At 41.0% G+C, this 27,327-nt stretch overlaps 1 protein-coding gene across 2 annotated transcripts in view; it reads left to right on the forward strand.

Moving 5' to 3' along the window:
- AFG1L (AFG1 like ATPase) overlaps positions 1–27,327 on the forward strand; it is a 402,277-nt gene that overhangs the window by 177,778 nt on the left and 197,172 nt on the right. For both annotated transcript variants that reach the window (XM_063917076.1, XM_063917077.1), the window contains exons 3-5: positions 5,348–5,399; positions 11,763–11,864; positions 13,473–13,603. In XM_063917076.1, coding sequence (XP_063773146.1) covers positions 5,348–5,399; positions 11,763–11,864; positions 13,473–13,603 — 285 coding nt within the window. The remainder of the gene's footprint in view (positions 1–5,347; positions 5,400–11,762; positions 11,865–13,472; positions 13,604–27,327) is intronic.

A 27,327-nucleotide genomic window follows, 5' to 3' on the forward strand; every position in this document is an offset into this window, starting at 1 on the left:
GTAATTGCACACAAACCTAGCAACACATACAGCTCAAATAGTACAGTATGCCTTTTCTACGTAATTTTAAGTAATACAAGCCTAAATAGTTTTTGTTTTAGGTCATTATCATCTTAAAATACTTTATATTTCAACATTTTTATGTAAATGTTTACAATTCTTTATGGTATAAAAATCTTGTCTAATCATTGAACACAATACTGTCACTTTAAGAAAATCGAGAATGTCATTTATAAATATGCCCTTTGGTTCTATTTTCGATGTGTATTTTGTCTCAGACTGTATACAGATGCACAGATCATACTGTATATGGGTATCTTTTTATGAAGCTTATTGTGGTTTTACTGTATGATTAATGAAGAGTTTAATCTGTACATTTTTTTCTCTTATGTATCTAATCAAAAGTGAAGTTGCTTTGTAATTATGTTGCTCCCATCGAGAAACTTTTTTCATTTAAACAGTCTTCTGCTGTAGTGGGTTTTCTTTATAGCTATAAACTTGAAGGATTTATTAATAATCCCAGCAAGAACCCTTGTAATGCATTGTAGTGGTTGTCAGTCTATTGTTTTACATACTCATCAGCCATTTGTTTTGCAGTTGTTATCGTTCAGACATGATTTCTGTATGCTATAGCAAACAGAAGTGACTCAGGAAAAGGGAGAGGAAGCCACTCAAAAATAGAATTACTAACCTAAGAATATCAATTATCATAGAATGCAACTTGCAAAACAATTGGTTATTCATGTATACTGACATCAGTACAGTCTGTATATATGGGCATTTCTATTCAGTGTATTCAATATAGACTGCTCTACTTACAACATTTATATTTTAATAATGATCAAAGCATGCTTTTTCCCCCGCCTTTTATATAGTAAGTTAATGTGGCATGCGTTCAGCATGTCAAAAGTGAGTACATGTCCACCATCACTATGTCAACCTGACAGTGCTGGCACTGGGATCCCAACATTGGGGTAATGCTACTTATAGCATACTTTATATATTTAAGAGAGTGACTGTATGGACCAATGGCTTGCCATTGGACCGCACCGTTTTATTGCCTTGGCTGCTTTTCTGTAGCTGCACGGGTAACCTGAGAAAGGTCAGTGTGTAGCATTGGCTTTGGTGGAGGATCTATGTGCAGCCTGAAATGGGGCTCATAAGAAACAGCCACATTGGAGCCTTGGAAATCCTTTCAGCTCAACTGGCTATACAATAATGGTGCGATTTTAAATTCTGTTTACATAGAAAGGTTATCAAGTGGAGTCAGGTATACATATCTACCTGTATCTGGCTATTGCCATGGTTGGACTCGCAAGGATTGATTAATAGAAACAAAAACAAAAAAAAAACACATTATTAAACCTGGAAGTTTCAATATGGCTCTTTTACCATAAATAGCATTAATTCAATATGAAAGATTTAGAAGTAAATTTACTAAGCGGCGGTGTAGCTGGGGTTTCGCTGGGTAGATTGAAAAAGCATACCACTGAATTTACTATTCAGGCTTGTAAACCACTGTCAATGTTCAGCTATTTTACAGTGGTATTGCGGTGGTTTTCTCCTGGTGTTTTGACCAAACCACAAAACCCCTGCATGTGTCTGGCCAAACCAGAATGAGAGGAATCACAATACAGTTAAAATGAGGACAATCTGAAGCCCTTCCATCCCTGAAATGTAAATGGGAGGTACTGTATAGTAGACTTAGTTCCCTTATAAGTTGAAACTTTGGGGGTCATTCCAAGTTCATTGCTCGCTAGCTGTTTTTAGCAGCCGTGCAAACGCATAGTCATAGTGTTTTAGCTGTGCAAGTGTGCGATCGCATGTGCAGCCGAACTGTGCAAAAACATTTTGTGCAGTTTCTGAGTAGCTCTGAACTTACTAAGTCCCTTGCGATCACTTCAGCCTGTCCAGTCCCGGAATTGACGTCAAACACCCGCCCTGCAAACGCTTGGACACGCCTGCGTTTTTCCAAACACTGCCAGAAAACGGTCAGTTGACACCCACAAACGCCTTCTTCCTGTCAATCTCCTTGCGATCGGCTGTGCGAATGGATTCTTCGTACAATCCATCGCCCAGCAACGATCCACTTTGTAGCCGTACGATGTGCCTGCCCATTGTGGTGCATACGCATGCGCAGTTCTGACCTGATCACAGTGCAGCGAAAAAAACTTTTCCTTTTACACAGAATTTATATTACCCCCGAGAAATTGTTTAGGTTTAGCACCTGCTTTGGTCCTGCCGGGTAGACCAAGCATTCTGGCATGATGTGATCAAGATTGGAGTATGTACTGGGATACCTGTGGATGCACCTCCTGTATGTACTTTGGCAGTAATAGACGAAGAGCTATTGGATGCCTCTTCTAGGTGTTATATTATCAACCTATGTGCTCTTGAAAAACTCTCTGTGGCCCATTCTTGGATGGCCCCTACTGATCCAGATGTTGATTTATGGATCGCCCTTGTGAATTTTGCAGTGGCACATAAAAAATGTATGTATTTGTCAAGAAAAGCAATTTCTAAATACTATAAGATTTGTGATAGATGGCTATCCTCGCCATATGGTAGGGGTGCTCATATCACTATAACTCAATCCACTAGACCATAGGTCTGCAACTCGGCCCTCAGGACCCCACACAGTGCATGTTTTGCAGATAACCCAGCAGGCGCACAGGTGTATTAATTACTCACAGACACATTTTAAAAGGTCCGCAGGTGGAGTTAATTATTTCACTTGTGATTCTGTGAGGAGACCTGCAAAACATGCACTGTGTGGGGTCCTGAGGACCGAGTTTGCAGACCTATGCGCTAGACCCTGTCCGTGATTGAATTTTATTGAGATTTTATTAATGGTGTAGATAAAATGTATATCACACCAACAGTAATTATTCTATGTTATCCAACTGGGCCTAATATTTCTTATATGCCCCACCATTTAATGTATACTATATATACATTATTATTTATATAATGAAAGATGGACACCAAATGTATTCCGTAAACTCCTTTATTTGTCACTTGAATACATGTATACTTGCTTTTTGTAATGTTTTTTACATAATGTTATATTACGTCATTATATGCAATGCATAACTTGCTTTGTTTATAAAAATTGTTGAATTAAAAAAAAATGAAGACAATCATTATATACTAAATAAGGCAGACAACATTAATAATTCTATTATGGGGGTGATGTTATTTTATAAATATATTAGGGGAAGGGATTATGGTTTTATTTTATTAAGAGAGGTATGCTATTTATTTACTAAGTATAATTAAGGGTCAATGTCAATTTATTTATTTATTTATTTATTTTTTAAAATTTTATTACAGGGCAGCAATTATAATTTTATGACCCGTCTTAAAAGACATTTTTTTTTAACACCAACAAATCATTTATTTTCCCCTTTACTATAATTGATAAATAATATTTTTCTCAATAAAATGAACGATTTATTTTTGACTCTTAATATATTAATACAGGTCGGGTATGCGCTATCCGGATACCTGTTAACTAAAATATTCAGAAAACCGGAGGCCAGCGTAATGACGTCACTGGAGTCCGTGGCCAATCACAGACAGGTGGGGGAGTAACTTTGCAGCCATTCCCTCACCGTCACTACTGCCAGGACCCCCTGCTAATGCGCTAGACCCACCGCGGACCCCCGTGACCCCCTCTGCCGTCATGCCGGACCTGCCGCGGACCACCCCCACGATGCGCCGGACCCTCCCACCGAAGTACCAGACCTGCTGCAGACTCCCAGGGCCCATCCGGATAACAAGTATTCTGTTATCTGGAAAAATCCCATATCCAGAATGCTCCTGGTCCCGAGCATTCCGGATATGGGATACTCGACCTGTATAATAATATTGTCCCTGTAAGATAATTATCTATGATATATGCCTCCTTATTCAATACATAATAATTGCATGGGCTTGATTCTGAGATGGGAGTAAAGCAGAAAAGAGTAACTGGACTGTGCATCTGGACAAACCATGTTGCACTACAGGTGGGAAAGATATAAAATGTGCAGAGATTTAGATGTGAGAGGGGCATGCCCAAACAATCTAAATAAAGTGATCTCTTTACTTAGACACATATTGAATTGTTAGAATCAACTGCCATGAATTAAATAAATTTTCTATGTTCTACTAATTTTTAGTTTTGAGAGATAAAACAAGATGCTTTATTTTTTAAGGGCTATACACATTTTCTATTTTATCAGATTATCTGTAGTAACCGAAAGCAGAGCCGTAAATAGACATTTTGGTGCCCTGTACCAGAAAATGCACCGGTGCCAATACCTCACCTGCCCCCTTTTAAATTAAAGAATAAATTGTTGTTCTATAATAGTTGCATTCTAATATCCCGGGAGCTCTAAAGCGCTCAAAGTGCTGCCACAACTGAGAAGAAGCCAGATGCACAACTAATAAAGACATTACAGCAGGCACCTGGCAAATGGACATTGCAGCAATGGCTAATTCTGCTCCCACGGTAACCTGCACTTTGCACCCAAGTATCGGCCCTGACCCCACCACATGTCCGCTGTCACTGACGCACTGTCCCTGACTATTAAAAAACAAATACCAATACTTTTTATGCATGTACTGAGGCGCACGGTACTGTGGGAATCTCTCCACCGCACACAGTGTGGACTCAAGAGTATGGATGGGAACCGGATGGGTGGGTATCTGAAGTGCGGTTGGGAGCTTGGTGGGTGGATATCTGGAGTGCGCATGATAGCAGGGCACACCACTAGCGCACCATACATCACAGCGGGCACCCGGCAAATAGAGATTGCAGTGGCGGCCAGTTCCGCATAAGGGTATTCTGCTCTCTGTGCAGCAACACCGTCCGCACCACCCTAGTTAAAGCCCTGACTGGAATTACGTATTCTGGTTAGAAATTAAGATTATGAACAGTGTGATTGCCACCACAGATTTTTTTTTGTCAGGAATCACACACATGGAAAGCGTAGTGATAATGACAATGCCAAATTATGTGGATTGCTTTAGGAGTTTGCTTGTGGCTGAGGTGCAGTGGAATATCCTGATTAATACTGAACAATGTATTTTGCTTTCATGCTTCATAATTGATAGTTTCCATGTTATGGTCCTTTAGTCTATGGCAGAATAGTAAAAACAGTGGTATTAATCTAATTATGGCACAGCATTAAAAAAAACTTCACACTATCCCTTAGCATATATGGGATCCATATTTGTAATGACAGACAATAACAATCAAATGTAATGTAAAAGCTAAATATTGCACATCAATATATTAATAAATACATAAATTAAGTGCGACTGTTTAGGTCTGACTGTTGTGCTTTTTATTCCATTCTAGTTTTTTACACGTAGAAAACCTCCAAGAGGGATGTATGTCTTTGGAGATGTTGGTAAGTGACAACTTTGCATAAACCAATCAAGAAATACTATGTTTCAGAGCTTGTAAATAACATATCATTGTAATATCTGTTAATAGTTCCACACAAGATAGATATCATATTGAGTGGAGGTAATGATTTCTTTACCAAAATGTATCTGTAACTTGGAGCAGGAAAGCAGAAGTTGCCATGCCAGGTTAGTGGTTAAGAGACGTTTCTAGAGGATGGAGAGAGATTGCGCTCACTGGGAAAGGTTGGGGATGAGTGCTGCTTAACCTGGAGGTGTCCTACCTCCTGTTGCAGGTAATTTGGAAAGGTAGGTCAGCGCGCTCTTTGGGTAACGGGAGGGGGGAAGAAAAATTAAGGGGGGAATGGGGGATTGATATGTGCTAGTGGGGAATGACACAATATATCTTATGGGTACAATGATGATGCGTAAACCATGAGCTGGGTTGTGTATATTTATTTGATATTAAAATAAGGTGGACCCTCTTCAGGTGTGTCCTGCAGACTACCCTTTCTGGGTGTACCCTCCTGGATGGTACACTTGTGTTAAGGCCCTTATGATCAATATGTCCAATTACCACTATCAGGTGTGTCATGCAGACCACCCTTTATGTGTATACCCTCCTAATGGTATACCTTCTCAGAAGGACCCCTGCAGGGGTTAATGTCGGGTGTACCCTGTTTGTGGGTCACCTTTACCATAGGTGTGGTGAGCCTATGTGCTTCTGGTAAGTTTGTTTATATGTGTGGTTTTCTGAGTGTAACAGTTTGCGGCGTCCCGCCTGTCACACTATACGTATTTGACCTTGGCTGTGGGTAGCGGGTGTGGGACAGTGAGATCTCACTTACCGCCGGGAGCAAAACTGAATCGTCTGCCGCCGGTATCTGCAGTTCCGTGTCCGCTTTCCTCGTTTCCTCCGTGTGTTCTTTCAGAGGCGCCGGTCCCCGTCTCTGTAGTCGGCGCCGCTTCTCTCTGCTTCTTCCGGGGTCTCGTCTGCTCCTTCCTGGTGCCGGCGTCACGTGTGGTGTCACGTGAGCGGGCGATGCAGGTCCGGAGCTGTGTCTTTCTCCTTCTCCGGCCGGAGAAGGGTGTGCTGACGTGGGAGGGGGGTATTCTGTGTGTATGTCAGGTCTCAGGTCTCCAACGCGTTTCAGCTTACAAGCCTTTTTCTAGGATTACGTTCCTGCTGATCTGGATGTCATTTAAGCTAATGTCGGAAGCGTGATTGGTTGTAGGTGATTGACGCCCTCTTATCCAATTGGTTGCTTCTCGTGCCACAGATGTCAATCAATAATTATCTGGTCCATATTCCTGATTGCTTTGTATAATGTACTGGATAATATAAACGTAAGATAATGTAATATTGAAGGGGGGGGGTTGGGTTTTTGCAAATCTTATTGGTGAATGTAATGAATTACATATCACCATTTTCGTGTGTATACACCCATATCATATATGTGTTGCACAAGTGTGTGTCTCCAATTTCCACTTTGTGGGCCTACTCATGCCTATAGGTGAAGATGTTTCCTTTCACACGCAATGTTTTGCGTGAGTGTGTTCATGTTCCTATAGTGTTTAAATGAGTATCTTGGACTGAAAGGTGGATATTTGTCATCCTGTAATATGCAGAGTGTGGATCACATAGATTACAACATCACCTCTATCTCCCCCGGGGAGGATGTGCCATCCATCCTAGGGGGTGGTAGGGTGCCCAATTTGGGTTGTTGATTTGATAACCCCACTATATAACTGAGGTGATGTTGTAATCTATGTTAAGACCCCTCGGTGCAACCAATTGGATAAGAGGGCGTCAATCACCTACAACCAATCACGCTTCCGACATTAGCTTAAATGACATCCAGATCAGCAGGAACGTAATCCTAGAAAAAGGCTTGTAAGCTGAAACGCGTTGGAGACCTGAGACCTGACATACACACAGAATACCCCCCTCCCACGTCAGCACACCCTTCTCCGGCCGGAGAAGGAGAAAGACACAGCTCCGGACCTGCATCGCCCTCTCACGTGACACCACACGTGACGCCGGCACCAGGAAGGAGCAGACGAGACCCCGGAAGAAGCAGAGAGAAGCGGCGCCGACTACAGAGACGGGGACCGGCGCCTCTGAAAGAACACACGGAGGAAACGAGGAAAGCGGACATGGAACTGCAGATACCGGCGGCAGACGATTCAGTTTTGCTCCCGGCGGTAAGTGAGATCTCACTGCCCCACACCCGCTACCCACAGCCAAGGACAAATACATATAGTGTGACAGGCGGGACGCCGCAAACTGTTACACTCAGAAAACCACACATATAAACAAACTTACCAGAAGCACATAGGCTCACCACACCTATGGTAAAGGTGACCCACAAACAGGGTACACCCGACATTAACCCCTGCAGGGGTCCTTCTGAGAAGGTATACCATTAGGAGGGTATACACATAAAGGGTGGTCTGCATGACACACCTGATAGTGGTAATTGGACATATTGATCATAAGGGCCTTAACACAAGTGTACCATCCAGGAGGGTACACCCAGAAAGGGTAGTCTGCAGGACACACCTGAAGAGGGTCCACCTTATTTTAATATCAAATAAATATACACAACCCAGCTCATGGTTTACGCATCATCATTGTACCCATAAGATATATTGTGTCATTCCCCACTAGCACATATCAATCCCCCATTCCCCCCTTAATTTTTCTTCCCCCCTCCCGTTACCCAAAGAGCGCGCTGACCTACCTTTCCAAATTAAGAGACGTTTCTAGCTAGTCCATTGTGAATAGGAAAAGTAATCTAGAAGTTGCCATGGGTAGAGTGGGAGGAGTGTCGTGTATCCATTGCTGGAGTATGGACTTCCGTCCTACAGCCGAAAGAAGTGCCACTAGCTTTTTGTCTTGCGAAGGAATATCTGGCTGGTCAAGGACATGGCCAAAGAGGGCCCAGGAGGCAGTGCAACGAAAGCGTATGTTATACTTTTTATGTATTCATCAAAATACAAATGTAAGCATATTTTTTGGTGACAGAATTTTTACGTGCACTTTCAGAGCACAAAATCTGTCCAACACTAAATGTGGTCCAAGCAGGTTTTAAAAAAGAACCTTCCCAATAATGATTCCATTTCCTGCAAGAAATGCATCTAATCCATTTTAAACTTGAGCTATTCATTCGGCCACATCACTTTCCAGATAAACAAATAACCCCTTTCTGTGCTGAAAGTGAAACCTTCTTCCTTTCAGTCGAAGTGTCCAGTATGTACAATTTTTGTGTATGTTTATATTCAATGTGTCTGTTGTTTGTTGATAATGTAACCCCTCCATTCCATTATTGATAAGATTGCCCGCCTCTGAACACACTCAAGTTTTACTATTTCCTTCTAGTAGACAGAACTGTACCCAGGGTCGGCCAGGCCCACAGGTAAAACTCCGGTGGGCCTCACTGCCCGAGGGCCCCATCCCCTCCTCTAGGGGCCAATAACTTGGTGAAGCAGGATCATGGATGAAGATGAGTACTTGGTTTGTTTCTGTGGAAACTACACCAAGATTAGCCCTTCTGACAATCAAAGTGGGTGCTCCTGATGTACTTTTCTACCCTCCTTTATAAAGAATCCTTTTTTTTTTTTCTTTTTTTTTTGCATGTCCCCTAATTAAGGACTATATCCATCTGTGGTGGCTGGCCATATCCCTTAAGCTTGGGCCCCTACTCATGCATTCCCTGGTTGGCCCGTCATGCCCAAGTCTACGACAGACTGTACTCCATATTTTACACTGGCAATTGACATAAGCTCAAAGTAGAATTATTAAATAAGAAATTAAAAAAACTTTCTGACCATGATTTCTACGTATATAATGCAAAAAATACCCACGTGTCCAACTCCAAACATAGTGTGCACACGGGCCCACTCCTCTCTTAAACAGCCCGTGGCCCTTGTACTCCAGTGGCTAAAGACACACAGCAAAGCACACTTATAGTTAGCTGAGGTTTGAGACAATGGGGGGTGCTGGCAGAGGACCAATACCATACTGTTGCTATTTCAAAAGAGATAAGGAACATTTGTGTTGTGAGTAGGGAGGCCAATCCCAGGATCGGGATTGGCGGGATCCCGGGATTTGGGCCCAAAAATGCCGGTATTTGAATCCCGGGATTGGAGCATCCAATCCCGGGATTCACGGGATTATACTGCGCATGCGCGGCGGCGGGAGGGTGGGTGTGTAAGTAATAGTACTTACTCATTTAGGCGGGCAGCAGCCATGAACAAGTTGAACGCGCGCGGCACTTCAAATGTAGCGCCGGCCGCCAGCCAATCAGCTGGCGGACCGGCAGCCAATCAGGGAAGCTGCAGCGGCAGCCAATCAGGAGCGACTGCTGCGGCCGCTTCCCTGATTGGCTGCCGGTCCGCCAGCTCTGGTTGGCTGGCGGCCGGCGCTTCATTTGAAATGCCGCCGCGTTCAGTGTGTTAATGGTTGCCGCCCGTTTAATAGTAAGTACTATTACTTACACACATGATCCTCTCTCCCTCCGTGCAGCCTTCCTCCCTCCCTGCCGCGACCTACACCCTCTGTCCTGAGTCCCGCACCGCTACCTACACCCTCCCTACCTCCCGCACCGCTACCTACACACTCCCTACCTCCCACACCGCTACCTACACCCTCCCTCCAGCGCTGCTCCCTACAATTTTCTCTAATCCCTACTGCAATCCCGGGATCCCGGGATTGACCGTTTTTCAATCCCGAATCCCGGGATTGAAAAAACGGCCCGGGATTGGCCTCCCTAGTTGTGAGAAAAGAGGTCAGCAGACTTTGGGCCAAATGTATTAAGCCTTAAAAAGTGGTAAAGTGGAGACAGGTAGTGGGTGGAATTCAAATGTTTGAAAAGTCGGTTGGGTGTCTGTTTTTTTTCCTGTCTGTTAGATAGGAAAAAAACAGACTCCCAACTGACTTTTCAAACATTTGAATCTCCCCCAAAGAGTGATAAAGTACCAGCCACCCAGCTCCTGTCATTTTGCAAACTCAGCCTGTGAAACAGCAGTTAGGAAGCTGGTTGGCTGGTCAATTATCACTCTTTGGGGGAATTTAATTGTTTGAAAAGTCGGTTGGGTGTCTGTTTTTTCCTGTCTATTAGATAGGAAAAAACAGACACCCAACTGACTTTTCAAACAATTGAATACCCCCTTTATCCATCTCCACTTTATCTCTTGTTAAGGCTTAATACATTTGGACCTTTATTTCAACTGGGTATCAGTGCCCATGTGAATACTGAAAGTGTAAATGACGGCATAAGCTTTGCTTCCCAAATGTCAGCTATAGAATGGTGAAAAATTGAAGTGCTGGAGGGGAGCCCAAAATACCTGAAAGCCTAGGTGCCCGTCCATGGGTTAATACATCCCCGCCAGCACTATAGGTCACAGGAATCAGTGTCTAATCTATTTATATCTTATCAGAGGCACCCACTTGAGCTTTGCCATGACAACCCTTAGGGGGAAATGCTTTAAACCTTCCAAAGAGTGGACAAGTGTAGAAGTTGCCCAAAACAACCAATCACCTTCTACCTATCATTTTATAGAATGTACTTGATAGATACTAGCTAGAAACTGATTGCTTGCAATGGGGAAATTGTCCACCTGCCCACTCCTTAGAAGCTTTGATACATATCCCATGTAATAGCAATAGAACTCTTATCCTTACTTAGGGGGTCATTCCGAGTTGATCGTAGCTGTGCTAAATTTAGCACAGCTACGATCATGTTCCCAGACATGCGGGGAGACGCCCAGCACAGGGCTAGCCCGCCCCGCATGTCTGTCCGCCCCCCCGCACAAGTACAAAAGCATCGCACAGCGGCGATGCTTTTGTACTTGATGAGTAACTCCCGGCCAGCGCAGCTCCTGCAGCTGATCGTGAGTTGCTCGTCGCTGCCCCTGGTCGCAGCGGCTGCGTGTGACGTCACGCAGCCGCTGCGGCCCGCCCCCCGCACGGTCCAGCCACGACTGCATTGGCCGGACCACTGTCGGGCCACGCCTGCATTGGCCAGACCATGCCCCCAAAACGCCATGCCACCCCCTCCCGCCCAGCGATCGCCTCTGCCTGTCAATCAGGCAGAGGCGATCGCTAGGGAACGACTGCATCATCTGTGTCGCCGGCGCATGCGCAGTTCCAACCTGATCGATGCGCTGCGATAAACTGCAGCGAGCGATCTGGTTGGAATGACCCCCTTAGTGTAGACAAGAAGAGTTAGCTGATGAGTTAGCTGTTACATCATAACTGGCATAATACCTGAATTCCTTCACATTAAAGATTTAAGTTATAGATACAATTATGTTGAAGAATATAATACTTGAAATAAAAAAATATTATTTTATTTTATTTTAAGGTACAGGCAAGACTATGGTAATGGACATGTTTTATTCCCATGTGGAAGTTGAACAGAAAAAGCGGGTGCATTTCCATGGATTCATGCTGGATGTGCATGAAAGTAAGTTGTGCTAACTCTGTTTTATTAAAGTAATTGTCATTTTTACAAATGATCTTGTATCTTAGTTGCTGTACCCAAACAGAATTTACACAGTCGTGTGGAGATTTCTGTTGCTTTCTGGTAACACATTTGAAACTGAACCCTTTTATTAACGTAGAAAATAAATAATAAGGGTTAAAAAGGAAACACTAGCAAAAGTAAAAAAAATAATTATGGTGTGGTACTAAATGTCTTGGAATGCATTCATCACAATGGGGGTCATTCCGAGTTGTTCGCTCGCTAGCAGAATTTATCAGCATTGCACACGCTAGGCCGCCGCCCTCTGGGAGTGTATCTTAGCTTAGCAGAATTACTAACGAAAGATTAGCAGAATTGCGAATAGAAAATTCTTAGCAGTTTCTGAGTAGCTCCAGACTTCCTCCTACACTGCGATCAGCTCAGCCCATTTCGTTCCTGGTTTGACGTCACAAACACGCCCTGCGTTTGGCCAGCCACTCCCCCGTTTCTCCAGACACTCCCGCGTTTTATCCTGGCACGCCTGTGTTTTTCCGCACACTCCCTGAAAACGGTCAGTTTCCGCCCAGAAACACCCACTTCCTGTCAATCACACTTCGATCACTTCAACGATGAAAATTCTTTGTTCGGACGTGAGTAAATCTAAGTTTTGTGCTAAAATACTTAGCGCATGCGCACAGCGTACCATGCGCATGCACATTTTTGCATTAATCGCTCCATTGCGAAAATCGGCAACGAGCGAACAAATCTGAATGACCCCCTATGTTCTGGTGTACAGTATATTATGTGCATGCAAACATAAAGAGATCAGGACATTGTCTAGTTCCTTGTGGATAGTGAAGAAGAGCCAGTCTTGTTGTTTAAATGTAAACATTTGTGAAAGGTACTGTAATTAGCCGTAGGTAATACAAGAAAGTAATCAGTTTGCGGGGAACTCTTATTTAATGTGGATATAAATATTCATATTAAAAAGAGTACTCTTAAAAAGATAGGGTTGTAGACCTTTATGAAATCTGTTGGTTTACCTCTCAAATCATGATTTGAGAGGTAGACCAAGATATTTCATGAAGGTCTACATATCCCATCCTTTTAAGAGTAAGTAAAAATAAAATGATGTTTTAGTATTATTAATCATATCCAATTCTTCTGTTAGCCACGGCTAATTACCTTTCACGAGTATTAAGTATTCTGTCCCCGGGAGCAACTCCAGCTCGGTAATACAGAATCATTGTTTGTTACATATGTGACTATACGCTGGTTATGAATATCTCTTTTGAAATGCATATGTCTTAATATGGTGCAGGATTCATTTTTCTTCTGTAATGAACTTAAATCACCATTAAATCATCATTCTGACCTTTACAGTGAATTATAGAGTTAAACATTACCCACTTTCTGTCTGCATTACCAGTCTCATAGATGCCAATCTGTCAGCATAGTACTGCTATTGCTCTTCATTATCTATGTTCATATTGCGTTTTTGAGCCTTGATAGTTACCGCATTCGAAAATTAGAACTATGCAGAACTACTTTGATCAGAGATTTGGGTTTTACTGTTATACTACTAAAGTAATATTTCTTCTTTTCATCCAGGAATACACAGACTTAAGAAAAGCTTACCGAAAAGGAAGGCCGGATTCATGGCCAAAACCTATGACCCTATTGCCCCCATAGCTGAGGAGCTAAGTGAAGAAGCCTGTCTGCTGTGCTTCGATGAATTTCAAGTGAGTGGCAATAAAATAAACTCTCCTTTGCACACAAAAATACTGTGTTCCTGTAATGGCACATATTTGCAATATGCTTCTGTTTGGCAATTGGTTCATGCGACAAGATTCTATCAGTCACAGTTAGTTGACCGCACATACCTAACTATTGCTGTCATTCACCCATTGCATTTCAGGTATTCCTTATCAAAAACAAATTCATACCAAATGACCAGTGAACATTTATTGCCCACACTGACAGCATTGACAATCATTCACATTATTTGTCTTATTTAGAGATGAATGTAATATTTTACATTTCAGCTCACTTTAGGCTTGCAAACCATTATGTCAGAAGGGGCAGAATAGGGACAGGCAAGCGTAAGTTAAGTACCGAAAAGGGCATTTTCATGTATGCGCTACATACCCCCTGTATAGGCAACCTAATTGTCTTGCACCTCCAGATACAGATACATTTTGTAATGTTTTTGTAGGTACTGGAGCCATAGTGTAGCAATACCTTGCAACAATGGTACTCAAACTTGGTCCATACCATTCATTTTTTCCAGGTCACCTGGTGATCTTTAAAATGTCAAGTTGGTGGTACACAGTGCACCTGCCGGATGGTCTGGAAAACATGAACTGTGTGGACAGAGTATGAGAACCCCTGCTTTATAATGATGATGATGACAGCAGCAACACTGTGTAGTACTTTTACTTATTGACCTCTCCAGTTGACAGTACTTCATCCAGTAATGTTGCAGCTATCTATATGTTATGTTGTGGCCCTTTATCTTTTTTGTCACTTCCATTTCAACTACTGCAAGAAAGGTGAGTCCCATTGGGTGTGTGGGTCGTGGAGGAGTATTGTGCTTCTGTTTAGTTGTATTTATATGGAATGTGGGACTTTTGCATTTAGAAATATTAGAGGAAATGTATCAAACTTTATGAAGAGTGGAGAAGTTGCCTATAGCAACCAATCAAGGTCTAACTAGCATTTATCAAGTACATGATATAAAATGATAGGTAGAAGCTCATTGGTTGCTTTGAGCAATTTTTCCACTCTATCAAGGTTGATACAATTCTCAAATTGGGACTCATTCTGAGTTGGGAATAAAGCAAGAAAGAGCAAGTAACTGTGCACCTTGGCAAAACCATGTTGCTATGCAAGGGGTGCACATTCATATATATTTGTTTACGTGCAGGGTAATTACTGGCTGCTTTTGCAAGTATCCCACAGATTCTGTCTGTTTTATTTTTACACAGCAATTTAGATTTGAGTTCAAACACACCCCTCTGAAAACTATCTCTGTCTGCACATGTTACATCTGCCCCACCTGCAGAGCAGCATGCATTGTCCCCTGTCTTTCTGACCCTTCATAGATTGTAGAAAAAATAGGCTAAACAATTTTAGCTAATACTGTCACGCTACATCTCTAGGTTATAGTAGTGCATAAGTATTGGTAAGCATAGCATGATGTAGAAATACTGCATTGTTCAGATTTGGACAGCTCTCTAGATTCATGCTACTCATTCTATATGCAGGCCATAACACGCATTCAAGACTATAAATCAACTTTGTCTTCTCAGAGTAATTTAAGACAAAACAACTTTCCCTTTACTTTGTATTTCTTAAATAGCACTTTGAACATGTATGTTTACAGTATTAGGATGTTTCATATAGGGCCTAATTCAGATGTTGTTGTTCTTGTGATTGCTGTTGCTACCTTTTGGCATTCGCAATTGCTAATATGAACAGAAGCTAACCTGAGCACAGGAACGCCCACTGCTGTCACATTATTTCCATCTGACGGCTTACAACTGCTGATACATTGGTACCATTGTCGCAGATCAGGTCATTGCACAGATTCTGAGCACGTCTGAAGACACGCATGCTCTGCTGTTCTCCTGGGACACAGCTGGCTCTCCAGTAGCATGTAAAATCGCAGTTACTAATTTATGCACACCCAGAAAACGCCATCCAAACGCTGTATATCTGTCACTCATTTTGCAACTATTTCCTCAGTGCGACAGCCATTGAAATTCAATCGCTGGCATGCGCAGTGTGGCACAGATGCATGTGCAGTAAGAAAACATTGACCGGATTGCGTACAATAGCCGATTTGCGACTGCATCTGAATTAGGCCCATAGTATGCTGGACAGATTTAAATATAAATATTTCATATTTTGGTAATTTTATTTATAAAAGATTTACTATCTAGACTTTTGATGTCCACAATTCATGTGTGACTTGTTACATATGTGATTGCCTTTCAAAATATGCACATATGATAATTAATACAGCAACAAGTTATAAGGTATGATAGGGGACATAAATTGCAACATTTTATTAAACAGTGGCATGCACCTGTTACTGCCAGGTCTGACAGGATGGCAAATACATATGTTCATAAGAAAAAATAATTTGCTCTACTCCAACATGCTAGTGCTAACTGCAGCCTAATCCTAGCCTCAGCTAGTAGTTATTCTTTAGTAGATGTGTTCTTGATCAGACAGTTTTGTTCATATAACAGGAAAACAAATTCCCCATGATGTAGTTTAGACACAGTTTAGGGCCTAATTCTGAGTTGATCACAGCAGAAAATTTGTTAGCAGTTGGGCAAAACCATGTGCACTGCAGGGGGGGCAGATATAATATGTGCAGAGAGAGTTAGATTTGGGTGGGGTGTGTTCACACTGAAATCTAAATTGCAATGTAAAAATAAAGCAGCCAGTATTTACCCTGCACAGAAACAAAATAACCCCCCAAATCTAACTCTCTCTGCAAATGTTATATCTGCCTCACCTGCAGTGCACATGGGCCCTCATTCCGAGTTGTTCGCTCGCAAGCTGCTTTTAGCAGCTTTACACACGCTAAACCGCCGCCTACTGGGAGTGAATCTTAGCTTCTTAAAAGTGCAAACAAAAGATTCGCAATATAGCGAAAAGACATCTCTGTGCAGTTTCTGAGTAGCTCGAGACTTACTCGGCATCTGCGATCAGTTCAGTGCTTGTCGTTCCTGGTTTGACGTCATAAACACACCCAGCGTTCGCCCAGACACTCCTCCGTTTCTCCAGCCACTCCCGCGTTTTTCCCAGAAACGGTAGCGTTTTTTCACACACACCCATAAAACGGCCAGTTTCCGCCCAGAAACACCCACTTCCTGTCAATCACATTACGATCACCAGAACGAAGAAAAAAACGTGAGTAAAAAACCTAACTGCATAGCAAATGTACTTTGCGCAGTCGCACTGCGGACATTGCGCATGCGCACTAAGCGGAAAATCGCTGCGATGCGAAAAAATTTACAGAGCGAACAACTCGGAATGACCCCCATGGTTTTGCCCAACTGCTAACAAATTTGCTGCTGCGATCAACTCAGAATTACCCCCATAATCTACAAGACAATCAGAACAAACAAGGGTAACTCAGGGCCTGATTCAGAGGTGGACGCAGAAGCTCACGCAGCAGTATCTGTTGGCGGGTGCGCATCTGCAACTTTATGCAAAATGCTGCTAGCAAATACTTCCTTATGTACATCCTTGCGTACAAATGTGCAAGGACCGAGATGCCCACTTCCAGCATCTGTAGATGGACTACTACCGATTGGTGTTGGTGGCAGGTGCAATTTCTCTGTGTGACAGTTGCCAGCTCTATGTCTGTGTATGCAGTCGCTTTCATTGACACATCCGCAGCATTCCCATAACACGCCCATTAAACGGACCATTTTTTAAAACATTACTAGCAACCACCACCCAGTCACCGCCCAGGTATACATTTCACTTTTTCACAACTTTTCTGATACTTCACATTTCAATTTCAAAAGTGCCTTTGTGTTTTCACTCTGTGTAACCCATGCCACATATGAATTTTTAGGGATTTATGCACATATACGAAGTTGCTCAAATATGTGAACATTGGCATTGTGTATAGCTCTGAATCAGGCCTTCAATCTCAAACATTAGGAATCTCCATGGGATTAGCCAATAACCAGTAAGCCAAAGCACATAAATGTCCACTTTAGAAGAAATCAGAAAGTAAGTCCAAAAGGGTTTCATCTATATAAGACTTCCTCAGGTGTAAGTACTGAGCTGCTAAAACCTTCTAAAATATCCTACAATTTACATACATTTGTGTGGTAAGGCTATGGACACTATATTTGCACCCAGTGAAAACAACTTATTTATGGGTAGCTGGTAGGGAGAATACATATATAACAACAATCCCTTTATTCAGCTATACAAAACACTGAATTGAAGACAATGCGGACATTGCAATATGTGTAAGTACCTTCATCCTAACAGGAAGATATTCTTGAATCATGATAACGCTAGACAATTTTATATGAAAAACTTCAGTCGCAACACATGTTCTATTATTTATTTATTTTATTAGAATATACATGTGGTCAGATATATTTAAGCAAGACCAAAAGAAGACTCAAGATCCAGGAACATGTACAAAACATTAAACACAAGATCGAAAGTCACTTGGTCTCTAAACACTTCGACAATTTTTATAATCCTAACCCAAAACATTTGATGTTTAGAGCAATATATTGTAAGAGTGGGCCCTAGAGATGGAGATCTTTTAGCTAAACTCTCACAAAGAGAAATGTTCTGTATATTTGAACATAACACCTTTGTTACCATTGGACTAAACAAGCACCTTTTCTCTAATGCTTTACTGGTTACACCCCTTAGTAATAGCCTTTAGGCATTTTTAAATTGTTTTGTGTTGTTTTTAAATAAGCCTATCTGATCTTAGGTTCCTGATGTAGACTCTCTTTTTATACCTTCTACCTTTGTATTAGTATTGTACTAACAGATATCTTGGCTGAGAATTATTTAATCTCTTTTTACATTATATTCATTGAGAAGTTAAACATTTTACTAAATCTCTGTGAGCAGGTCAGGTAGGAATTATAACAGGGTGGGCAACATGAAGAGTATATAAACTGCAAATAACTAAGCTTGCTATCCCCTTTTAATGTCAGTGATACTGTAGAGAGATAGATAGATAGATAGATAGATAGATAGATAGATAGATAGATAGATAGATAGATAGATAGATAGATAGCTAATTTTATTTGTATAGTCCGTAGGACTCAAAGTCGCTTTACAGACATCAGAAATATTGTACATGATTTTGGTATTACAGAAAGTAGAAAACCACATAGAAATAAATCATTTTAAAAAATGGACCTGAGCACAATAAGCATAATGCAGAGTTGGTGCAGACATTTTGGATAATAAATTCCATGGTAATATACAGTATTCCACCCACAAACGGTACCAGATGAGGCAGTTGTCTTGTGTGCACTAAGTAGGATTGTCCTGGGTGGATTAGGTTACACTTAGAAGAGATGACACAAAATGGGTGCTTGCAGTGTCCTAACGCTTGGAGTAGGGTTCCAACATAACCGCCAGCTCCATGTATTTTTCATCCCATCTACATTCGTACCAAGTGAGGTAGTCATGTTGGGCACACTACAAAGGTTACACTGAGGGAGATAAACCAAACTAGGACTGAAGACATATATGGGAAAACTGACATGTGTGTATGATATACCCTGTATGAGCAGATCCACATGAAGTATATCCTCCCACAGAGGAAGGTTTATATTAAGGTTTCTACTGGAAATATAAAGATTCTATTGAAATGTTAACTAGTAATGGAGATAATGGGCAGCCCTCACTTGAACCATACTTTATATGAACTATGGGATTAGAGTTGCCTAGTAGCTATAGGATTCATCGATATTTGTATACAGTGCTTAAAAGTGGCTCAGATATTCCACAGGCTGTCAGTGTGGTCATCAGAAATAGCCAATCAACTTTGTCAAAGGCCTTATCCAAATCTAAAAACAACAAGAGAAGGAGAGAACACCTGGATTTAACTATATATCAAGTTTATATCCTCCTGGTCTGAGTCAATAATAGAAGACATGAGGAAGTATAGTCTTGTGGACAGAATTCTGTTAAATAGTTTTAAATCTGAAGTGATCAGTGAATTTGGATGATAACTTGAGCACAAGTTGGGGTCTTTGCCTGGTGTTGGTTCAGGATAATGTGGGCTGCGATATTATGTTAAGTATTTTGTTCAGTCCATAAAAACAAGGGTTTGAGTTGTAGTGTGAGAATGTATTAAACTTTGTAGTATGAATTTTGGAAGACCAACTGGGCCTGGGGCTTTGTTGTTGTACGTTTCATATTCTAAATCTGACATTAATAATCAGACAGAAACATGAAAGTTATCTCCTAATATTGTTCATACATGTTGAGATATACCTGCAAAAGTAAATGTAAAAAAAAAAAATAATTAAAATTAAAAATCAAAAATTTCAAACAGGATTCATATCTTTTGTGCCAACACTAATTACTGGTTATATATGCTTATAGTTGTTATTCATTATGTGGTTCTGTACCAATCAGCAGATGACAGAGTCCTAGGCACTTACACATGTAAATTAACTATTAGATTTTTCTTTTTACTTTTTTTTTCCCGTCATAATAGGAAGCAACTGTAGGTCATAATAAATCTTTTCTCTTAAATGCTAATGAAATTTCTCCATTCTCTTCATTAGTAGACTGCCATTAGTGGTAATTTGTAGCCTTCTCTTTTGTTCTACAGTATAATGAATGCTGGATACTAAAAAAAAAAAAAGAAAAAAAGAAAAGACTATTACAAGAATATGTCACCCATTGTTTTCCTGCTTACTTCTCCTGCTCTGAAACAGAGCTGTAATTTCACAGTATAAGTAAGGGGACAAGATCAAAAGAGAGTAAATTGGCAAGCAAGCACATCAAGTGACTCTTGCTTTATTAATTAGATAGCTTTTACAAATCAATTTATTCTCCTAAGGCAAAAGGCATCCGAATCGTGCTGCATCAAAACACTACATTATAGCCCCAGGCAGATCTATTCAGTTTTTTTCATCTATCAGATAGTTTGGTATATTTCTGCCGGTCATATAATCCAAATGTTATTACAGAGCTTTCCAAACACTGGTTCAGAAGTAATGTTTGGCTTTATAAAAGGGAAATTGTTACGACTGTATTATGATATAAAAAGGAGTTAAATGCACGTAAATTGCATACCAATTATCTGAAGCTGCTCTATAATGCTCCTGTACAAGCACGCATCTGGTTAGTCAAGCTTCTGTTCTGGAGTAGTATTTTAAAATCACACCAGTCTATATTTTTTCTATTTATTTTATCTTCTTTATTGCAGTGCTGAGAGATGAGTTGTCTTTTTGGTGAGAAGATTGTATTTGTGTTTGTAATTATTCAGACACAGCAGCCCACCTAAAAAATAGGTTGAATGTAAATAAATAAAATGTGAACAAACCAAATGACAGCCTTTTGCTTTCTATCCTGTATATAGTGCATCATTGTGCCCAACATAGTTTAATGCCAGCCATATACAACCTTATACTCATTGTGTAAGCTTCATGCTGACTACAGTCCTGGAAGATACATCAAATGTATGACTTATCAAACTCATGGACATCACAGTCCAAAACCAGTCATGTACTATACATACAGCCCAATTTCTCTGCATAACTGTTTCAACCCAACTGCAGAGCAGTGGATAGTTGGCTTATCAACTTCATACCAACCACAAATCCCAAAGAAGATAATAGTAAACCATAACATAATCAAACAAAATGTATGTATATATATATATATATATATATATATATATATAATATATATATTGAACCCTAGATTTATGTTGTTATGTGTTTTAAGGGTATAACACTATTGCAAGTTTTTCTTGTAATTTTTTTACATTTTCTGGATATGACTGATTTTTTACGTCTTCACGGAGAATTGATCATCATTTAGGAGAGGACTTTACTTCCTTTAATCTTTATGTACATTTGCATATTGTATAGAAGAATAGCGCCAAGTTTTCACTCCTATTTATCCTTTTCACATTCCCTTTACTATTTGTCTTTTTCTCTCCCACCCCCATTCTATTCTTCTCACTATAGTGTATACATGAACATTAAATAGAAGAAAGCCTTTGTTAGCAGGTGTACTGTACACAAATAACTGTATATTCCTCTATACTACAGTCATCACAGACGCCTTGATGCAGTTAATCAGTGTAAATATTCTCATTTTTTAATTCTTTGCGTAACAAAGAAAACTGTGCACTTGGTGTTTGGTTGAAGTACACTTGTTTTCTACAGCACACCGGGCTGTTGTGAGGTTACAGGTTAAGGCCTATTGAGGATGTGACTATAAACAATTGTTGCAGACACTAAGAATAAACCTTTGCTGCACCATGAAGCTAAATGTATTTCAGATGGGCCATCTGCTGAATTGTGTTGTTCAGTTAGCTTATAATAGTTTCCATATCATTTGATTCCTCTTAACAACGGAGAACAAGTATCTGACTAAAGTGCTATAACCCAGTGTCGCCTCATCTTTCAGCTTTTATACTTACAGAAAAATAGGAATGTAAAATAACATTCATGTTTTGTGTTGTTCATTATGTTGGCGTTAATTAAATGGATCACCCTAATGTGTGTTCAGACTGTGCAGTAAGCACTTGTATTTTTCAGTGAAAAATGATCGGATTAGCTATGCATAGCCCATTTGATAATAAAACATAACATCTAAATGGTTTGGTAAATTTAAGTTACATAGAAACATAGAATTTGACAGCAGATAAGAACCACTTGGCCTATCTAGTCTGCCACTTTTTTTTATCCTTTAGGTAATCTCAACCCTTTTTGAACCTTAATTCTTTGTAAGGATATTCATATGCCTATCCCAAGCATGTTTTAATTGCTCTACCGTCTTAGCCTCTACTACCTCTGATGGGTGCTATTCCACTTATCCACTACCCTTTCTGTGAAGTAATTTTTCCTTAAATTTCCCCTGATCCTGCCTCCCTCCAGTTTCAGTGTATGTCCTCAAGTTCTAATACTTCTCTTCCTTTGAAGAATGTTTCCCTCCTGAACTTTGTTAAAACCCTTGGTATATTTGAAAGTTTATATTATGTCTCCCCTTTCCCTTCTCTCCTTCAAACTATACATGTCAAGATATTTTAGCCTTTCCGGGTAAGTTTTGTGATGTAGGCCATGCACCATTTTAGTTGCCCTTCTTTGTACACTCTCTAATGTAGTTCAGCCACTATCAAACGTGAGTTTTTTAGACTGCTACATTTAGCAGGATGGATGAGACCAGAGACTTTCGGAAATTGTATTCTCCCAGCACAGACCCTGAATTCTGTAATTTTGGATACCTCCCAACGTTTCTGATTTCTGATTCGAGACTCCTCTGCTGTGTGGAGCTGCGCCCGCCCCAAAAAAAGGGCACGGCCTCAGTAAAAGGGGGAGTGGCTTCAACGGAATGCCGCGACCTCCTGCCACGCCTCCCGTTTTAGTCACTGAGAGGGCATGCCCAGCGCTCTGTGAGCTGCTGGTATGCCCCCAGACCCTCTGTCTCCCGTGAGTAGAAGTTGTGCACATGTGCACAGCGTCTGTTCACCGCTGTCCTGCTAAGCAGAGCAAATGAGTGACAGGAGCCTCCCAACTGCCCCCCCCCCCCCCGCCCCGCCCACCACCACCACGGGACACTGCTGCCCGCGGGTGGGACAGCGGGACAGTCCCAAAAAATGGGATTGTCCCACGAAATTCGGGACAGTTGGGAGGTATGCTACATTAAACATTTACTGTCAAGGTGCTAATTCTCCCAGGAGAGTATATTTAGATTGGGGTAGAAAGCAAAGATATGCCATGGCCGTTCAAGCAGTTTTTTTCTGAAAAGCTGAGTTGTGCTGTGTCTTTGATACAGTAGCTCTACTTTGCTCTTGAAAGGTTTGGTAATAAGAACCTAATGCTGGGCATACATTGTCACACCTGTCCACACCCTCAAACAGTCAGACTGCTACCTCTCCACCATGGCCAAGACCAGAGAGCTGTCTAAGGACACCAGGGACAAAATTGTAGAGCTGCACAAGGCTGGGATGAGCTACTCGACAATAGGCAAGCAGCTTGGTGAGAAGAGATCAACTGTTGGTGCAGTTATTAAAAAATTGAAGAAATACATGATCACTGACAATCTCCCTCAACCTGGGGCTCCATGCAAGATCTCACCTCGTGAGATATCAATGATCTTGAGAACGGTGAGGAATCAGCCCAGAACTACACGGGGGGACCTTGTCAATGACCTCAAGAGAGCTAGGACCACAGTCACAAAGGTTACCATTAGTAACACACTACGTCGTCATGGATTGAAATCCTGCAGCGCCCGAAAGGTCCCCCTGCTTAAGCCAGCACATGTCCAGGCCCTTCTAAAGTTTGCCAGTAACCATCTGTATGATCCAGAGGAGGATTGGGAGAATGTAATGTGGTCAGATGAGAACAAAATCGAACTTTTTGGTATAAACTCCACTCGCCGTGTTTGGAGGGAGAAGAATGATGAATGGCATCCCAAGAACACCATACCCACTGTGAAGCATGGGGTTAGAAACATCATGCTTTGGGGCTGCTTTTTTGCAAAGGGGACAGGACGACTGATCCGTATTAAGGAGAGGATGAATGGGGCCATGAATCGTGAGATTTTGGGCAAAAACCTCCTTCCCTCAGTAAGAGTTTTGAAGATGGACCGTGGCTGGGTCTTCCAGCATGACAATTACCCCAAACACACCGCCCGGGCAACTAAGGATTGCTCCGTAAGAAGCATTTGAAGGTCCTGGAGTGGCCTAGCCAGTCTCCAGACCTCAACCCAATAGAAAATCTGTGGAGGGAGTTGAAAGTCTGTGTTGCCCGGCGACAGCCCCAAAACATGACAGATCTAGAAAAGATCTGCATGGAAGAGTGGGCCAAAATACCTGCTACAGTGTGTGCAAACCTGGTCAAGAACTACAGGAAACATTTGACCTCTGTAATTGCCAACTGAGGTAATATTACAAAGTATTGAGTTAAAGTTTTTGATTGTCTAAATATTTATTTTCCGCAAGAATATACAAATAAATTGTTTAAAAATCATACAATGTGATTGCCTAGGTTTTTTTTTTAGATTCTGTCTTGCACAGTTGAAGTGTACCTATGATGGAAATTACAGACCCCTCTCACCTTTTTAAGTAGGTCAACTTGCACATTCGGTGGCTGTCCAAATACTATTTTGCCCCACTGTGTATATACATATATATATATATATATATATAATTATATATACTGTAGATATATATATATATATATATATATATATATATAGTTTAATATTTTGATGATTGATCAGGTTATTTGCATTCATTGATTGAAGAGTACAGCACCCTTATATGATACTCTGGGTATAAGGATTGAAATCTGAGGTGTTGGCATTTAACCTTTCCCCTTCTGTTTATAAATTATTGAAACTTAATTTTGATTACCTCTGGCAATCAAGATCTCTTACATATCTCGGTATCCAGATAACAAAATTGTATGCTCAGTAGTATGCGGCTATAGAATGTTCCTCTCTTGCAATTCATTAAAGGGGATTTTACCAGATGGTCTCCCCTCTGTATTTCATGGACTGGATGCATAAATTCTGTTATAATGACTGTTTTTCCCCGACTGCTCTAATTGTTTCAAACAACCCCAAACGCTATCTCAACGATGTTTCTACACACCATCCAATCAATAAGTGGTCAATTGTTTTGGCAGGGTAAAAAAAAAACTAGCAATTCGCTGAAGTTTTTTAGCCTAATCTTCTATTAATAGTGGCGTAGGCCTCCCTATTTTTGACTGTTACCTGTTACTATTTTGCTGCATAACTTAGACATATTTTGTCTTGGTACCTAGACCCTGGCCAAAAAATATGGGTCGATATTGAAAGCGACTTGATTTGGGACCAGAGTGTGGGTTTTCATCCATGGTTCCCCCCACATCTGAGACCAGCCTCAGTATATTTGGTTTCTAAGGCACTCGGTACCGAGTAAATAAACAGTTAGATTTAGCCCCTATATCCGTCCCCACTAACATCCCTTTGGAGACACCCTCAGTTCCTTTTAGGGTAGTGGGTCCCTACATGTGCACCTGGGTTGCTGTAAGTATCACTAGAATCTTACATATTATTGGGGACTTTGTCCCTCAGATCACTAGTTGTATTAATTTCCTCAGTACAGATGTGTCCTTTCACATCTTTGCTTTAAAAGGCTGCATGGCATGGACGCGATCTTGGCACAAAATGTCAGCAGCATTCCTGTTTGTGTTTTGCATGCTCCCGCAAACTCTGCCGACAAAACCTACACCTAAGAACGGGTTGCGGGAGCATAGCTCCCCGCCACCCATTACTACTTAGTGCCGCCGGCTCCCCCTCTTATATAGAGCAGCGGGAGCATCGCTCACCCCACTGCCCGAGGCTGCACATTGTGTTTGTCCGTGCTAAGTAGCACACTCCCTACGGTACGCTATGCTGAAAAATACAGCCTATGATGTGAACGCATCGCAGGCAAAGATGCAAGAGAACACATCTGTAATTCACGTAACTTCAGGAAACTTTGCCTTTTTGAGCATCTCTGCACTTACGACCCTGGTCGTAAGGATGCTATTTCTATCCTGTACTCCTTATTAGCAGGGCCACCCTTTGAGTTCAAAAAGCCATTCGAGTTAGCGTGGTAGACTGACCTGGGGAGGACTTTGGATGATGAAGAGTTGTCAGATATACAGATGGTTTCTAAGACATTCATTAATACGAATCTTAATGAAAACTCCTTCAAACTTTATACCAGGTGGTATATGGTCCCTAAAAACCTTCACTCTATCTACCCACTAACATTGGACCTTTGCTGGCATAAGTCTGGACAAAATGGCTCATACTTTCACATATGATGGGAATGTCCTCTGATTTCTACATATTGGGACAAAGTTTTGCTATTGATAAGCAGTATTGTTATGTAAACCAATTCCGGACAGTTCTAAACCGTATAACAAACTATGTGGTCATGTGTTTAATGCGGCTTGATTGCCACGAATTGGAAGCAATCTATTGCACCTCCTATTTGTGCGCTAATCATTAGAATTTGGTACACCACATACATGGAATATATTACTGCTCTCCTCCATGAAAACATTTAGAAATTCCATGGAGTATGGATACCTTGGTACTCTCATTTTCATAGAACCCTTCCAGGCCTGCTTTGGCCATTCTATAATATAAGAATTGAGTGTTACTTATACACATTATTAAACCTGGTTATATTTTTAGTGCCTTTATGACTCCGCTGCCGGCCCCCTCCCCCCCTTCCATTTACCAGATGCTGCTGGTTGACACATCTTGATTTGAAAAAATAATAATATATATATATATGAAAACACTGTTGTTTGTTATAATTTATTTCTTTGTGTACCGCATATTATAGTTTCAGAGTCTCTTTAGAACTAAACTACGTTCTATAGCTTTATTGTTGCATGTACTGTTATGTTCTTTTGCCTATACGTGACTCTGTACATTTTTATTTTGATACATTCTTTTTGTTATATGCACTTTTACTTGACTGTTATCTACCTTTATAATCACAGAGATCAAAATAAAAAAATATGTGCATATCTGCTCCAAAACCATGATAACCAATTAACTGTAATGTTTTTGTCTTGCAAGTTTTGGCTATGAAAGACAAAAGAAAAAATCCTGTGAAAGAAAAGGATTAGGTAACAAAAATAACTTGAAGAGAAAAAAAGAGCCACCAATAATATGTTTTAAAATATAGCAGTATTAAGTTTATATTAATAGTTTGGTC

Source organism: Pseudophryne corroboree, chromosome 4, assembly GCF_028390025.1.
Source record: "Pseudophryne corroboree isolate aPseCor3 chromosome 4, aPseCor3.hap2, whole genome shotgun sequence".
NCBI lineage: Eukaryota > Metazoa > Chordata > Amphibia > Anura > Myobatrachidae > Pseudophryne > Pseudophryne corroboree.